We start from the raw sequence: 17,570 nt of genomic DNA on the forward strand, positions 1-17,570 counted from the left end.
CCCTGGTCTGGCTCACACTGACTGGGCACCATGGGCACTGACTTACTTTGCTCATGCCCTCTGTACAGGGTTTGCAGGTCTGTCTTCTGAGAAGGCACTGTGTCTTCTTTAGCCCTTGCTGACCCAGTAGTCCTGACCTCTGAGTTTCCCACCCACTAAGAGGGGGTTTTGCAGGAAAGAGGTTGTAATTGTTGCTGTTCTCCTTGCTTTAGCAAGACAAAACCAAAACCACCACCACCACCACCACCACCACCAAAACTCCACGCAACAACAACAAAAACTGAACAGACTTGATGAAAGCAACTGAAAGAAGGCTTTATTCCAGCTCACAGTTCAAGGGAACACGGCTTGTCACGTCAGGCAGACAGGCAGCAGGCACGTGAGGCGGCTGGTTTCATTGCTTCCGCAATCAGGAAGCACAGAGTAAAGAACACCAGTGCATTTGATTCAGTACCGCAGCCCATGAAATGGCTCCACCCACATTTAGGGTGGGTCTTCCCACCTCGATCAACCCAGTGTAGAAACTACCTCCCAGATATAGATCCTGCCAAGGCGACAATCACCACTGTGGAGGGGAAGACTAGTCAAAGCTTCTACCCTTCTCTGTGGTTGACCCTAGCTCCTCCAGCACCACCCCCACTCTCACCCAAGTACCCTCAGCTCCTTCTCTCCCTCCTCACCCTGAGACACTTTGCCTAGCATAACTGAGTTCCAGGTTGGGAAGAACCTTAGAGGATGTCCTGTCCAACCTCTCCTCACTTTTTTTCTTTTTCTTTTTTAAGGTTTATTTACTTATTATGCATACAGTGTTCTGTCAGCATGTATGCCTGCACTCCAGAAGTGGGTACCAGATCTCATTACAGATAGTTGGAACCACCATGTGGTTGCTGGGAATTGAACTCAGAACCTCTGGAAGAGAAACCAGCGCTCTTAACCACTGAGACATCTCTCCAGCCCTCTCCTCACTTTATAAAGAAGGAAACTGAGGCTCAGACAGGTTACAAAGGGAGTGGGCTAACTCCCTTCTAGACCTGGTGTTTCTCCCTTTGGATCTTCTCCCCTCTGTCCTTCACTTCCTGTGTCTCCCTGTACCCTATCCCTTAAGTGCCTTGAACAAGTGAAGAGGAGAAACAGCACAGGAAAATGACAAGATAAAGTCACAGGGGTGGTAGGAGGGGTTCTGGCAGCCAGGGCAGAGAGGTGGGTAAAGGGGGCGGGGCCCAGGGAGATGGTAAACAAAAGAAGAAAGCCCTCCGGAGCCACCTGGGCCTTTATGTGTCTGTCCCTCCCCCTGGCCTTGGAGGCACTACTCATTCACCAGGGCCCTCCCCACAGGCGGCCGCCATCACTTCCTCTTCTTCTTCTCCTTCGCCAGTCTGGCCTCATCAGCCTCCTGTAGGTCTTTGCTAAATTTTATATTCTTTCTTCCCAGTGGAGTCTTGAAATACCAGTCCTGGGATGGCAGAAAAGCAGGGGTTCAGTCCGCTGGATGCAAACTCTTTTCCCCTGCAATTTTCTCCCCTCCTCCTCCCAGGTGTGGGGGAGCAGAGGTGTTCCATCACAGCAGGAGCTTCTCCCAGTTTCCAGTAAGTACTCCAGGCCGTAGTGCCAGCCATTCTTGAGAGGTGCGGGTCCTCTTCCCTCCATCCCTACAGGCCTCTGTGACTCCTAATGTCAACCTGTCTCCAGAGATGGCCATCAACCGCAGCAGCCAGTGCCACCCGCCCAGATGGCGTTCTCCCGCTTCCTTGCTCAGGCTCCTACACCTTGTCCCCTCCCTGGTGTTACTAGTCCCCTTCCCAACAAAAGCCCAAATTCATGTGCCCTGACCACCTCCTGGCAACAGGGGAACAATGGGAGGAACCCCAGGCATGCAGAGAGCTGACTGCTGGCTGCCAGTGCTGAGCCCACCAACCCTGGCCTGGCAGCTTCACCTTTAGGGATTCCTCCTCTTCCCTGTAAACTGGATCCAGCCTTGCCAGGTGCCCCACAAACTCGGAGGCAACCAGTGGCCTCTTGGACAGCCGAAGGAGCCGCCGCTCCGTCAGCACTGACTGGATGGCTTGGAGAATGTGACCAGTGGTGTAGCCGTCAGACACCCTCGCCAGGGCACTGATGTCCAGACTCTGGGCTGCCTGTGGTCCCCGGTTCTCTATCATGTGCTTCCAGAGCACTGCAGGCAGAGAAGAGAATGGGGCGGAAGGGTCAGAGAGCCACAGGAAAGCCAGGCCCACAGCTTCTGGCTGTGTCTAAGCAGCCCCGAGGCCCTGGAGAGCTGAGACTCAAAGCAGCAGTGGGGGCTGGGAGAGGGCAAGGGACTCCGAAGGGTCGGGGTCTCTGGGTTCCATTCCTGGCCTCACCATAACGGGAAGCATAATCCGGCCGAGGTATGAAGAGGATGCGCTCGTAGAACCGGCACAGGCCCTTCATCTCAGCCAGCTGTGGACGGTCAGTTGTGCCTATCAGCATCACACGGTCACCGGGGCTCAGCAGTCTAGTGGCCTTCATGAGGTCTTTCTTTATTCTCTTTGGGTCCATCTGGTCCAAGGAGGGAAGGTTATAGGGTTGAGACATGACGTCTGGGCATGTGAGACCCTGTTCTCAGAGCCCCTGGCCTAGGCTGTGCTTCACATCAGTTCTGAGTGTCACCGTCCTTTTAAACAGAGAGTGTGAACAAGATGCCAGTTTAGTTTCCAATGGCTTGACCAGGACTTCCAGCCTTGCCTCGGGCTCTGGTTGTTCAACACAGCCCTTTCTGCCCACATTGCTCACCAGCCTTTCTTCCTTTGGGACCTTCTTATAGAAGGTTTTCTCAGTATTTCCAATCCAGATGACAGAGGGCTGGAGGACCCGGGCCACCTGGATAGGGTGGAGCATAGAAACCAGATGTCAGACGTCCCTGGGCAAGGGTCATATTCCTACCTGGGTCAAACCCCATCAGATGACTTTGTAGTCCCTAGCTTCTATTCGCTCCCCTCTGCCTCTCTGCCTTCCACATTCCCCATCACAGGAGCTTCAGGGGAACCCAGGCTTCCACAAGGGTTGGAAGAAAGACGTCCATTCAGGTCCCTGTATCTCAGTACAATATGGGTCACCCCTAACGTGTTCAGAAAACCCACCCTGCCGTTGTCTCCATCCTGAGAAATCCACCCTTGCTCTAAGCTAAAGGCTGCCGACCTTAAAGACAATGTGCACCAGCAGTTGGGCCCCATTCTTGCCAGGGTATTTGCCCATTACGTTGCCGGGTGACAGGTCAAACAGGTTGGCACCGGTTTCTGAGCATACTGCATGGACCAACATCTTCTTCCCCATGCCGGAGGGTCCCACCAGGAGGACAGAGCGGACATGAGGAGCCATGGAATGTATGTCATGAGAGCCTGGGAGGAAGGAGACAGGGCTGGGGCAGGCCATGGACCAAAATTGGGCAGAAGGCTGTAGAAGACCCTTGAAGGTTCTGCCAAGGCCTGGGGTTGAGAAGGTGAGATGCATATCTGGGCTGTGCTCCCTCCCCAGTACCTGAGCAACTTCCCCCAGGCTGCAGCAGCCCCCATGGTAGGAAACTGCTAGACCAGGAGGGAACTCTGCTGCCTTCCATATCATGCATTTCCAACCCTGGATTACGGTGGGTGGTGCGGAAAAGCACAAGACACACTGCTCTGTAAAGCTCCCGGTCTCTGGCATTTAATAAACTTTCAGGGAAGCCCTTCTGAAAAATGAGACTGACAGCAGGATGTCACTTGGGACTGAGCAAGTCATGGACTCACTTGATCTTTGGGGTGGCCCAGTCTGAGTGTGACTGCAGAAGGCTCTGTGAAAGTCAGGGTCATTATACCCACTCAGGTTAGGAAGAATCAGCCATGCCCCCCTGGTCCTACCCAGCCCTGGCTTTTTACTCCCCTGGGGTTCTCACCCAGCCGCAGAACCCCGTACAAGGCCATGTTCTGTCTTATATCAAACAGGGAAGGCATGGGCATCTTGTTTGCCAAAGTCAACGTGGACCCAAGATAGAGGCAATCACCTGCGGCGGACAGGGAGGAGCCACCTGTGAATGGCACTCCTGTGGGGGTCTGAAGGAGAGATCTGCTCGAGGAGAGGCCTCAGGAGGTGGGGGCAAGGGTCAGGAGGTCTCCCCAGGTGCAGAGGCGTGGGAGGGGCCTCACCAATGTAGTCACTCAGTGTCACCATCATGCACTTCTTTATAAGGCCGATGACGACAAGCTCTTCGAACAATGAGTCCACAGTCCTGGCAGACAGACATTAGTGGGAGAGGAAGGTGGAGATGGGGGACGCTGTAGGCACAAGAGGAGAGGACCAGGGGTCCCCTGCTAGCATTCTGTGATCAGAAATGTCAACAGAGCTTCTGGACAGCCAAGGTCCCTGGCCACAGTGTCAGGGGACAGGTACTCCACAGTGGGTGCCCTGTGGCAGGAGCCAATCCATCCTGTGACAATGCCCACCAGCCTTTCATGGCCACCACTTGAAATCTGGGTTCAGCACAGCCTTCTTTCCCTTCTTCCCAGGCCAAGTGTAGGTGCGACTTCTTATGAGTTGTGGTCCCCAGGCAGTGGGCATTAGCAAGAAGGAGGCTTTTGGCAGGTCCCCCAGTGTTCCCAGGGTGGTCAATCCAGGCACAGATTGAAAGGATAGAGCCAATCAAAGGTTGGAGTGATAACATGTATGATGATTATAAACCCCATGCGTGTTGTTCTGCTTTGTCGTGTGTGTGTGTGTGTGTGTGTGTGTGTGTGTGTGTGTGCGCGCGTGCACGCGCGCGTGCGCGTGCCATGTTGCCTTTCCTGGATTGTTCACTTTCTCCCTTTACTCTTTGAGGCAGAGTCTCTCACCGCACAGAAAGCTTGCCAGTTTTGGTTGACTAGCTAGCCAGTGATCGTCAGGAATCCACTTGTCTTCCCGCCCACACACCACATCCAACTTTTTGTTGCTGTATGTTGTGTTTTTCAAGACAAGGTTTCTCTTCAGAGCCCCGGCTGTCCTCGAACCCACAGAGATCCACCTGCCTCTGCTTCCTGAGTGCTGGTATTAAAGGCGTGTGCCACCACGGCCTGAAGGTGTTTTCATTTTTTAAAAATGTTTATTTATTTATTATGTATATAGTATTCTGTCTACATGTATGCCTGCAGGCCAGAAGAGGGCACCAGACCTCATTACAGAGGGTTGTGAGCCACCATGTGGTTACTGGGAATTGAACTTGGGACCTTTGGAAGAGCAGGCAATGCTCTTAACCACTGAGCCATTTCTCCAGCCCAGGTGTTTTCTTTTTTTTTTTTTTTTTTTTTTTTTTTTTTTTTGGTTTTTCGAGACAGGGTTTCTCTGTGGTTTTGGAGCCTGACCTGGAACTAGCTCTTGTAGACCAGGCTGGTCTCGAACTCACAGAGATCTACCTGCCTCTGCCTCCCAAGTGCTGGGAAGGTGTTTTCATTTTTAAAGGCACTTGGTGGACAAGGTTAGGGGTTCAGCAAGGTAAAGTAACTTCCCAAATTCCACACAGCAACAGAACCAAGCCCAGAAATCAGGGTCCCCCAACAGACATGTGCAGCAGGGATTCAGTACCTGTCCGGGGTCAGATCTTTCTCCTTCCTCTTTCCACTCTTCTTCCCAGCTTTTTTCTGGTGGGCAGGAAGTTTACAGGTAATCACTTTCTGTTCCCCGCTCACCACCCCCAGGTACCCTCTCCTCAGCCCTCCACCCTCGTCCACCTTCGGAATCTTCAGGGGTCTGCCCTCCTCCTTGTCCACTGCCAGACGCAAATTCTTCAGTTCCTGTCGCATCAGCTCATCCACCTGGGGACATGGCAGGGTGTGTGGTGGGCAGGATAAGTGAGAAGTGGTTGGGGGCAGGGAGGGGAACGTCAGGGGGAAGTCCAGGTGGAGAGGAAGTAGAGGACGGCCAAGGCTTTCCCACTAGGGAGCTGTCAGGTCCCCTTCCCTCCATTGCTCCTGTCTGCATCAGATCTGAATGCACATTTTGTTCTTGTGACACGAGAAGCTACCCTCAGCAGCCATTAACAAGTGATGGAGTCCACATTCTAGAGCTGGAGCCAGAAATCCACCCTTTAAAATCACGGGGACCAAGCAGTTACAGGCTTGATGTGGGCTGCTGGAAGTGAGGACCCTACCAAGGATGGGACTGAAGGACAGCATAGCCTTCCAGCAGATGGCCCTGGCGGTACAGTCAGGAGGTTTGCAGGGTGTGGCCGGGGCACAGCACCATGCCCAATCTGGTCATGGTTCTGGGCTTCTCCTGCCCTCACATCTTTACTGGTCCCTGAGGGGTAAGGGGACACTAGGGAAGTTGGGGACAGTGTGGGTGATGGGACAGCAGGTAGAACGTGGCCTGGGTACAGAGAACAGAGGTTCACAGAAGACTGGCTGGATGCCCAGGGTGGAGACCTGGAGGGCACTAGTCGGGAGGGGTCTGGAGTGGCTAGGCTTTCCAGAGGTGGACAGAAGGTAGCAGCTTGAGGGGAGCCTCAGGCTGTGTGCACACCTGTGCCCGGATCTCCAGCTCCACTTCCTTCCTTTTCTCTTCCCGGAGTGTCTCAGAGTCGAAGTTCTGGCTGGGGTGTTTGTTGTTATAGCGGCTCTTCCACACACCTGACCACATTTTTAAAGAAAAAGGCCAGAGAAAGAGGGAGAGGGAGAGAGAGAATCATAGCTAGCCTCTGTTCTTGTTGGCTGCCCTAGGCTTAACTGCTTGACACCAGAATTCAGAAGAAAACCCAGGCAACCATTACACACTCCTCTAACACCTCTTCATCTGCCAGTGTCATCCTTAGGGCAGATACCTACTTTCTCCATGACCTGGGGCTCTGAGACACCCCATCCCCAGGCTCGACACACCCCCAGTCAGCTCCCTTCTTACTTGTGTATTCCTCGTGGCCAGCATTAATTACAGGGATGACTTTGGAAGGTAACACTTTGAACATCACTTCTGGTTCCTAGAATGGAAACATGAAACCGACCTTGCCTCCTGACCTGTGCCTGCTGGCAGCTGAGAGACCCTTCCTGTTGTCTCAGGCTCTCCCTCCCTACCTACTGGCTCCTCTACAGGGAGCTAGCTAACCTTCCGGGCCTTTTCATCCTTGGTTTTCTTTTTCTTCTTCTCTTTCTTTTCCTTCTCTTTCTCCCTATTCTTCTCTTGTTCCTTCTTTTTGTTCTCCTGGGCCTGTGTCTCCAGTTCTTGTCTCACCTGGATCGAACAACAAGAAGCATTCGGGAGACTGCAGGGATTTCACAGAAGCGGGAGAGCCCAGATGGGCAGTGGTGGCGCACGCCTTTAATCCCAGCACTCAGGAGGCAGAGGCAGGTGGATCTCCATGAGTTCGAGGCTAGTCTGGTTTACACAGTGAGACCCTGTCTTGAAAAAACAAAACGAAACAGGAAGAACCCAAAGCCTGGCGCAGGCAGACTTGGATTCTTATAGCCTGGGGAAACTGCCAAGGTAGAGATACTTGAGGGTGGGGAGTCAAACAAGAAAAGGATGCTGAGAAGAGCCGTTCTCATAGGAGCTGTTGCCCTCTCGGGGGCCGGCCCTGTGAGTCTGCGGCCTCAGTGGTCCCACCAGACCGCTCCCTCGCTCCTCAGGGCCTTGGTTACCTTCCAGGTATGGTTACCCCATGCAGTCTCTTTGCCACTCATCCCCCACCCCCCTGCCGCCACAGCTATCTCTGTTTAGGCTGACCCTCCCCCTGCGCTAACACACCCTCAGCTCACAGGCACTGTCGTCTGCAATCCCAGGCGGTGCCTGTCCCCATCTCAGGAGTACCTGCTCTGGAGTCTTGTCTGCGAAGATCAGGTAGGATCCACCCGAAGCCTCGTCTGGATAGTCCGGGAACCGACCAGTCAGGGCACTGAGTGGATACAATGTAGTTAGACAGATGGTGGCTGGAGGGATGGGCGGGTGGAAGGATGAGTGGATCGGTACCCAGAGGGAGTGGGTGGATAGACAGATGGAAGGATAAACGGATGGAAGGGCAAAGAGATTGGAGATGAGAGCAAGTACTCCCCCTATTTTGTCCTGGCACCTTCTCTTCTCTCAGGGAAACGGGAAGTCGGGTGTGGACATGGTCCTTAGAGTGGGCTCAGGGTCTGGACCAAGAGCGTTAGAAAGGGGTGAGACCTGATGGAGAAGGGGACAGTCCTAGAGAGAACAGGCTCTGGGGACAATGGGTGAGGGAGAGAAGGTTGGGGCAGCTGCGACTGTGGACACTGACTGGCACTCAATAAACCACTGTCGGATTTGATCCTTCATCTTCTCCTTCATGTCGGGCCCCTCGGTCTCTGTGAGAGAATGGTGGGTCTTCCCTATGGCATCCTGGAATTCCTCTTCCTTTTCCACCTGCCGGATCCTCCGTGACTCCTCCCCCAGGAAGGCCTGGGTCAGGATGCTCAGGCGTGCTGTCTGGTTGGCCGAGGGGAGCTAGGGGAAGTGAAGGGAGGCTGGGGGGGTGTTCACACACACTTGCCCCCACTCAGTCCCCAACACACCCACACGTTTGCCCAGCTTATGCACATGCCCTCGTGGAACGATGGCATGCCTGCATCAGGAGAAATTGTGTTTGGAGCTGAAATTTGTCTGTGTAAATTACCCTGGTAATGAGTTTGCTAGATGCATCAGGGATGGGCCCCCCCAGCAGCCCTCCCCCGTGAGCCTGAGGCCCCAGCCCCCACGCATGCCCCGCCCGGCGGCCGAGTTGGCAGCCGTTCTCACAGCCACTTTCCCGCCTCATTGGCTCCCAAATGTATTTTAAATATCACTCTGCGCAGAGACAATTACTGAAAACGCTGAGCTCACACTGTTGATGGGCCCGGGCGGCCAGGCTCATTCCTCACCCACTGTTGTTGCCCCCACCCCTGCTCTCCCTCCTGGGGGGTCCCATTCTGCAGCCTCTTAGCAAGTCTTTGACCTCTACTTATACACAGCAGCTCCTAGTCGGCACTGAGGCTGTACCCCGGGGAAGCCTTCCTCTTAGTTCCTCTGGCCTTGACCTTGTCCCCCCCCCCAGCCCCTCTGTCAACCAGGTGTCCACAGGATCTACCCAGGCAAAGCTCCTCTCCCCAGAGTGTGACCCTCGCCCTGGCAGGGCCTTCAACAGATAGTGACTGGATGAGGGAAGGATTGGAGAGCAGAGGGCACTTTAAGAGAACGGGGCTGCTCACTCCAAATGGACACACACACATGCGCATGTGCAACACGCAAGGGTCTCAGACCCTTCCCAGTTCGTGCCCCCCATGTGCAATCACACTCAGCAGAGCAGAAAAGCTCACCTGGGCTCCCAGAGCAAGTAGGGGGGGGCGCTGTGACCTCACAAGTCCTGGCTTAGGGGTATATGCCTACCCCAATATGGCTTCCAGTGGTTCCCCGAGACTAGAAGAGGCCTGAGGGCACCACAGGGTCCTCCTGGACCCACCCTGCAGCCTTTCCTCTCAGTAAGGGCAGGGATGCAAGGTCCAGGATGCTCTGGGCCATCCTTTTCCTGTCCCCACCCCACAATTGAGATGCTGTGGGGACAGGTTGAAAAACCCAGTGATTTCCCTGTCCTAATGCTTCTTTCTCCCCCAGGGTCTGCCTCTCTGCCACAGTGGACTCTGGGACAGGGTGCAGAGGATGGAGATGGGGAAGGAGGAAGCCCTGTGTGGGCCAGGGAGGGCTCACCATGCCAATGAACTCCATCTCTGCACGCCGATCCTGCTCAATGCGTTTCCTCTGCAGGTAACCTTTCCACACCTGGGGTTGGGGACACATGCCACTCAGATGCTCTCCGGGTCATGTGACCTCAGGCCTAGGGAGGAGCAGCAGGGGTGCCTCCTGCTGACTGTTGTCTCCTAAGGTCTTAGCCCAGGAGGTTAGGGTGAGACTGGAGAAAGGAGGGTAGCCAATGCTCTGGCACTGGACTTACAGATGTTAGCTACCATGTGGGTGCTAAGAACCAAACTCAGAGCCTTTGCCAGAGCAACCAGTGCTCGTGACCTCTCCAGCCTCGGGAAACTGGTCTAGAATTGAGAGACAACCTCTCCAGGACCTGAGTACAGAGTGGACCAACGTGTTTCCCTAGGTGCCAGACACATCCATCCCAACATACCTTTGTGCTTGGGCTTATTGATAGATAAGGTCCTGTGTTTAGCACCAAGCTGTGGACCACAGACTTGGGGCACCTTCACTCCTGGGGTTAATTGCTGAGCCCCACTCTTACTGGGAGAGAGTTTACCCTGGCCCTTTTTCTGCCACTCAGGGTTACCTTTTGTATGACAATGGCTCCCTGGTCCTGACTGAATTTCTGGCGCCCATCCTCCCGAATCTTCCTATCCCGCTCCTCTTCTTTCCGAATCTCTCGCATGAAGGTGGCTCGTAGTCGGCCTTGCCTGGCCCGCTCAGCACTCTGCACTAGAATTAGGGCCTCAGTCCGGCTCATTCCTCTAAAATTCTTGCCATAACAGGGACAAAAGAACAGGAAGACATGAGCAAGAGCTTGTACCCAGGGCAGTCACTGAGAATGTACCGGGGGCATAGTCCTAGGTGCTGGAGATCTGCCCTGCAAGGTAAGGTGTTGGAGGGTCCGAAGTGGGAGCTGGGTAGGGCAAGACCTGTCTATCCTGTAGGAGGACTCTTGGAGGGAGGACCCCCACTATAGTAAACATTCCCCCCCCCCGGGCAGAAAGGCAGATGTTTGGAAGAGACACTTGTGTCAGATGACCGAGGTAATGAACCCCAAGGAATAGGGATTTCTCCCAGGAAGATCAAGGGAGGAAAAGGAAAGTGCTAGAAGCCTGCTGCCAGCCAGAGGGTGAGATTATCTCCCAGAAAGAGATACTTAGGGGGTGTACCAATTGTTAGCCTAAGTTGCAGGAGAGACTGGAGCCCAGAGAATGGTGATGGGTGGGACTTTGAGGGGACTACTTAATTCTGCATATTTCTGGCCCTCTATTTGAACCTAAATCTGGTGGGATGACGTGCATTGTGGCCACACCGGATACATCTTTTTCTGCTCTTCACTCTAAGTTTGTCTAACTAGCCAGGTGAGGGTACACAGCTGAACCTACCTACTTTGTTAAGGCTTCCAGGACTCTGGTGCTGACCCAAACGATCCTACATTACCTCCTGAGAAATCAGCGGCTCCAGTCTGGCCAGGATCTCAGCCAGCATCTGCTGTCGTGCCTTTATGGCGCTGGACTGCTCCAGCTGAAAATATTTGGGGATGGGGACCTCCAGGTCTGCCTTCAGCGCAATAGGGGAAGAAGGAGGGTGAGGGATTTAGAAACCCAGGTCTCTGGCCATCTGCTGGGCTTCTAGCCATGTCTGTACTCCTGATGCCATTTCCCTCCCACCTAGAGGCCTGGGATGGGAAACATGGATGCTGGTTTGTGACCACATCTGAGATAAATTCTGAGGATGCCAAATCCAGTCGTACCTCAGGATTACAGGAAAGCATCTGACAGTGCCTTTACCATCCTGACTTCTACATAAGAACGTGGGATCTTGGGCAGCCCTCTCTCCCACCCTATCCCCAAGTTTCCTGGGAGCTGTCTGGGGAAATCTTGAGACTCCTTTGGCTATGGAGCAAGGACTGAATTCTGGCCTTGATGGAACAGGACTGGAGGCTGCCTGGCACTGTGCTCTGAAACCTCTGGCTGTGTGAAACTTGGCTGTGCTCACAGGCCTCCTGGCAGGTTTCAAGAAACAAGTGCAGCTTTAGCGGGTCTGAGGTGTTCTCTGCGTTTCCACCAAGCTCCTAGGTGAGGCCAGGGACCACACTTTGAGAAGCAAGGCTCCCTAAGGCCCTACTCATCTATCCCGCTGAGGTTCCCAGGTCTTCTCAGATGCAGTGTGAGGCCAACTCCAAAGCCCCCAGTTCCTGAGAGTCTAAACCTCAACCTTCGTCACCCTGCTCCCTAACAGAACTGCCTCAGGTCAAGGCCTGCCCAGTCCCTCCAAACCCCACCCCATCGCTGGTGGCTGCTTACGCACTGGGGTCAGATTGAGATCCTGCAACACTCGGTCCAGGCAGTGGGTCTCGCACATGTCAACGCGCACCAGTTCATCCTTGAGCTCCAGCACGCGGCCTGCTACGCCGTCCAGCAGGCGACGCAGCAGCCGGCGCTTCTGTGGCTGCACCATCTGGTCGTAAGCCATGTCGAAGCGGCGCAGCAGACCCAGGTAGTACAGGTAGAGCACAGAGACCCTGTAATGGAAGTTCTGCCTCTCCCGGCCGGGCACCGGTTCCAGCAGAGAAGGCTCTCTCTCCAGCACCTCTTCCAGAGTCACATGGGAGGCCTCCCAGAGGCGTTGGTAAGCTCTAAAGAGAACATGCTAGCTGTGTGTCTCACCAGCACCACCGGGGGACAGTGAGGACAAGGGGAAAGAGTCGCTGCCTTTCCGGGACTGTGAACTCTGAGTTCTAGAGGGAGTGATGCTCATGGCGTCAAAGTGGACTTCAGGAAAGTGAGGGGCCACTGGAGAATGAACGGGCAAGGGCATGGTTTTTAGGGCTAGAATAAGGGTCTTCAGATCTTTGATGGATCAGCAAAGAGAGTGAAGACCAGGCTTGAGAGTCTGGGCCTGGATGTTCCTGTGAGGGGTAGAAGCACTGCGTCCTTTGTAAGTGAGAGTACTGCTCCATCCACTATGCAGTAAAGGTCTGGAGTTGTGGGTGAGGAAGAGTAGGGAGATGCCTCCATTCCACAGAGTTCTGGGATCAGAATGAATTGCCCAGGGGAAGTCTGCAGGCTGATAACTGGTCCCAGGTGGCACAACCAGGGGCCGTGGGAATGCTCAAACCCACTCAGGACCTGCCAGCACCCAGCTCCCCTCTCTGGCCTCAGGTCCAGTGTAGTCTCTGCTTTTCGCTCCCAATGGCCCTCTACTCACCCCTCAGACATGGTGTCTTCACCCCTCGATCTCCTTTCGTGAGTCGGTGGAACCACAGAAGCTACGCAGGGCAGAACAATCTGGTTTGAAGAGTTCTGACCCATTGTACCTATGTTCTAAAGCAGAGGGGTGGGGCTGGGGAGTACAGGGTTGGGGACACTTGTCTAGGCTGCACACTGAAAGGTCCCTGGGTGATGGCTATAGAAATGTCAGGGCAGAGTGTGGGACAACTGACACTTTACTTGTGCCTACCAATAAATTAACAGTCTCTCTCTTCGATGTCACCTGTGAGTTGCGGGGAGGGGCGGGTTAAGTACACTTTCCAGGGGCATCATTCCAACTGCAACTTCTCATCCAGAGGAAACTTCAGGTGAATTTTATTACGGTGTCAACACACTTCCCCTCCTCAACCTCCCGAGTAGCAAGTGTACAGTTGTACACTCTGTTCGTTACTCTCCTATTGTGATAAAACACCATGACCTGACCAAAACAACTTCCGGAAGATTTTAGCTTCTAGTTCCAGAGCGTTAGAGTCCATAATGGCAGGTCAGATAGTACAGGCAGGCCTGGCAACCGGGGCAGGATGCGGGAGCTCACATCTTTAACCTCAAGCACAAAGCAGAGAAAAGTGCCAAGTAGGTGAAAGGCCTTAAGCTCTCAAAACCCACTCCAGTGATAAACTTCCTCTAACAAGGCCATACTCCCGAAACCAACCCAGACAGTGCTACCAACTAGGGACCAAATATTCAAATGTGATAGAGATATCTCATTCAACCACCATATTTACGATAACTACCCCCTTCTCCTACGCTTCCACTCCTGTTGTGGGGGTAGAGGCTTGGGGATAGAACTGGAGCCTGGTAAGTGAGTAAGCACACATTCTTCCCCTGAGCTGCCTCAGCCTGGGCTTTGCTCTTATGGAGGGCCTACCTGAGAAGTCTGTATGGCAGGAGCAGGGAGAGGCACTGGATTGTGGTCAGAAAGCCCTGAACTCGGCTAGCTTTCCCTGATTTTGGTGGTGGGAGCTACCTTTTTGGCTCAGTATTAAGCAAGGACAAGAAGGAAGGGATGGAGGAAGAGAGGAAGGAAGGAAAGGAGAAAGGGCCAAGGGGGGGGGAGCGGCTGAGGGATGCAGGGGCAGAGGTGGCATTCCCATGTGTGCTGTGGACAACCCGGAGGACACTGTTTAGATGGTGATCCCGTTCAGGGTTGAGGTGCGCTCCTCACTCCTCATGTCTCCCAGGGCACCTTCAGCATCAAAGTGTCAGACCAAGCAGTGAAGCAGGCAGAGTGAGGCTCGGGCCCCATCTTCTGGGTCTGGGCCCCTGGATTTTCTCTGGAGCTGTGGAACCCAAGTGTGGATGGCTGATTCTCAACGTGTGAAAGCAACATGAATCTTGAGCCAGGAGTAATATCTGTGATGTGTGTGTGTGTGCTCTTTGAAGTGGAATCTCAGCCATCATCTCAAGACGGGTCCTTTCATGACAAGCCAGATCTATCCACCACAAGGCGAACACAGAGAGTGATAAATCTGCCCACGTAAGTCCCCTGCTCTGCTCAGTCTCTCCAGGCTTCGAGGAGAGTAGGTGTGTCTTTAGGAACCTGGTGAAAGAGAAAGCATGTATGTGGCAAGCAGGGATCCAGGCGGAGGACGGGCTCTAACTACAATTTTGTGTGTCTGTGAGCATTTTGCAAATGTCTCAAAACACAAAGGAGAAAATTTATGAATCTCATAAACACCTTAAATTGAGAGGGGAGAAATTATTAGAAAATATTAGAGGAAAGTTAAAAACCCAACAAGGTCGGCATGGTGATACACACCTCTGAAATTCAAGCACTCAGGAGGCAGAGGTGGGTGGATCTGTGAGTTCAAGGTCAACCTGATCTATATAGTTCCAAGTCCAGTTAAGAATCTATAGTGAGACTTTGTCTCCAAAATAACCTCAAAATAACCTAAATAAATAAATAAATAAAATAGTGCTCTTTTAGGCTATTTAGGATATCAGGTTATCTATAATTGACCTAACCTATAGTTTACATGTATATGGAATATTATTATTTGTTCGTGTTATTTCTCTTTGACATACTTTGTAGCTTGGGTTGGCCTTGAGTTTGAGTTAACTCTGCCCGCGCCTCCTGAGTGCTGGTATTACAGACAGGAGCCACCACTCCTGTTTTCATATTGTGAAGCGCACATTTGCAGACTGGGGCTGTGGCCTAGCACGCACAAAGCCCTGTCTGGATAAACAGCTTGGTGGTCTGTACCTGTAGTCTCAGCTCCAGGGGGGCTGAAGGAAGATCAGCGTTCAAGGTCATCCTCAGCTAAATAAGGAGACTGGGACTAACTTTGGCTCCACGAAACCTTGTCTCAAAAGCCAGGTGGTGGTGGTGGTGCCTGTATTTCATCCCAGCACTCGGGAGGCAGAGGCAGGCAGATCTTTGTGACTTCAAGGCCAGCCTGGTCTACAGAGTGAGTTCCAGGACAGCCAGGACAACACAGAGAAACCCTGTCTCAAAAATCCAAACAAGAAAAAAAGAAACCGTATCTCAAACAAAACAAAAACATAACAAGAGTTATATAAGGCTCTGAGTTCAACCACCACCCTCCTCCCCCGCAGAAACAAATCAGTCTGCAGTGTCCAAACACAGTGGCTGTCACGTTGAGTACGATGACACGGATGAAAGTTAATGGCACCAACCCACATCCTAGGGACTGTGGGCCCAGAAATGAAAACAGCGTAAATACAGTCCTGCTTCAGCTCACTGTGTTTAGATAGCCATTCGTCAACACAGCCTGCCACTTAAAGGCATGTTTTCAGAAAGCAGTTTTTATAAAGTGTGTTGTGATTCCACCTGTGGTAGCTTCAAACACTGAGGACACTGTTGTCCCAGATAACACATGGTTTATCACATCTCTTTTTCAAATCAACACTGTGTACGGGAACATACATCACTTGGAGCTGGTGTACTAGGTGATGCTCTCGATGCCCTCTGCCATAGTGTGCTTGGCCAGCTCTCCAAGCAACAACAGACACACAGCTGTCTGGACTTCCCAGGAAGTCAGTGTTCAGCCTGGCTGGGCCAGCCAGGTGGCCTTCAAAAGGTATCACCCACAAAGGACTTGTGATGACTAACCTTGGTTGTCAACTTGACAGCCCTGGGAAGAGAGACCCTCAATTGAGAAACTGCCTCCTTCAGATTGGCTTGTCCTCTTGCCTGGGATATTTTCTTGATTGTTAACAGAAGTAGGAGGGCCCAGCCCACTACAAACAGCTCTATCTCTAGGCTGGCTGTGTAAGAAAGGAGCTGAACTTGACCTTGAACTCTTGTGAGCAACATTCCTCTGTGGTTTCTGCTCTACTTCTTCGCTGCTTGGGAGTTCCTGCCTTGACTTCCCACAAGGATGAACTGCAAGCTGTAAGCTGAAATAAACCTTTCTTCTCTGAGCTGCTTTTGGTCATGGTGATTAACCCAGAAACAGAAGACAAGCTAGGACAGAGTTCGTGATCAAGCTGTGGCCTTAGCAGAGATGTGGGTGTCAGGGACCATTGTGTTAATGAAGGCTCTCAAGGAGAATGGAGCATGCCAGTGAGTGGCATCTTTATTTGTGGTGAAAACCACAAGATGCAGGGGCAGGGAGACAGAGCAGTCAGACCTGAGTACACAGGCTGGAGAGATGGCACGGAAGTTGACTGCTTGCTTACGGCTCTTGCAGAGGACCCGTGTTCGATTCCTAGTACCAGGATGTTGGTTAGCTCACAACCCATCCACTGCTCCAGCTCTCATCCATGTCATTGTATCCTGTGTTAACAGCCACTGTGCTGGGAGATAGCACAATGCAGATATATTTTTTTATTTGGGAGCGTGGGTGTTGGTGGTGACTGAATTCAGAGCCTTATGCAAATCTCTCCGTATTTAGATGAGGATGACCTTGAACATCCACAGGCAGAATCCTAACTTACTCTTTCTGTAGCTAAAGCTCCCATGAACACATAGTCCCTGACATCAGTGCCTCTGCCAAGGCCATGAGCTCATCTCGATATGGGCAATACTCTTCCTAAACGGGGGTATGCCACTGTCCCCATCTATTGCCAAAAATTTGAAGGTAGGAGTTAAGTGGAAACACAGCTTCCTGGTTTCTCCTTGAAAGCCTCCATTAAAACAGTGGTCCCTGACATCAGTATCTCTATGTATGAGCTGGTCATGAACATTTATGTTTGCAGGACTGGGGATGGAACCTGGAGCTTTCTTCATGCCAGAGAAGTGCCCTACCACTGAACTCACATTCAGTTCAACACAGTTTCTTTTCTGAGACAGATTCTTACTATGTAGCTTGGGCTGGCTTTAAGCCTTCCTGCCGCAGCCTCCTCTGTGCTGCCTATACACTACATGCCTGGCTGCTTTGCTTTTTGTTTGTTTGGTTTTTTGTTTTTCAAGACAGGTTTCTCTGTAGCCTCGGCTGTCCTGAACTCTCTGTAGACTGTGCTGGCCTCCAACTCAGATCCACCTGCCTTGTATATGCTGGAATTAAAGGCATGCACCACCACTGCCTGGCTTGTTTATGCATTTTTATAGAAATACTTGAGTTTATTTCTCCCCTCCCCCTCTTTTCAACTTTGTTTTTCTTTCTTTTGATCCTTAGTTTGATTTGAGTAGATCTAATAATGGATTACAAGGTTTCCCTC

The 17,570-nt window shown here is 52.5% G+C and overlaps 1 protein-coding gene across 1 annotated transcript; it reads right to left on the bottom strand.

The window, feature by feature from the left end:
* Nucleotides 1-1,345: 1,345 nt before the first annotated feature.
* On the bottom strand, nt 1,346-12,896 carry Iqca1l (IQ motif containing with AAA domain 1 like). Its single transcript, XM_005367427.2, has 19 exons — nt 12,886-12,896; nt 11,986-12,313; nt 11,116-11,235; nt 10,259-10,444; nt 9,676-9,747; nt 8,234-8,439; nt 7,786-7,870; nt 7,084-7,209; nt 6,883-6,958; nt 6,508-6,614; nt 5,718-5,801; nt 5,572-5,627; nt 4,161-4,243; nt 3,911-4,018; nt 3,178-3,377; nt 2,773-2,859; nt 2,361-2,538; nt 1,935-2,173; nt 1,346-1,453 (listed from the first exon to the last, which is right to left on the bottom strand). The coding sequence occupies exons 1-19, from the start codon at nt 12,894-12,896 to the stop codon at nt 1,346-1,348; spliced, it is 2,460 nt and encodes an 819-aa protein (XP_005367484.1).
* Nucleotides 12,897-17,570: the final 4,674 nt, after the last annotated feature.

This window comes from Microtus ochrogaster, unplaced genomic scaffold (assembly GCF_000317375.1).
Source record: "Microtus ochrogaster isolate Prairie Vole_2 unplaced genomic scaffold, MicOch1.0 UNK18, whole genome shotgun sequence".
Classification (NCBI taxonomy): Eukaryota; Metazoa; Chordata; class Mammalia; order Rodentia; family Cricetidae; genus Microtus; species Microtus ochrogaster.

Bases quoted from the DNA above. Each gene is read 5' to 3' on its own strand.
- Iqca1l (XM_005367427.2), bottom strand. The intron at 5,802-6,507 runs GTGTGCACACAG...CCATGTCCCCAG, and splicing joins AGCTGGAGATCCGGGCACAG to GTGGATGAGCTGATGCGACA. The intron at 2,539-2,772 runs GTGAGCAATGTG...TCCTTGGACCAG, and splicing joins TCCCAAAGGAAGAAAGGCTG to ATGGACCCAAAGAGAATAAA.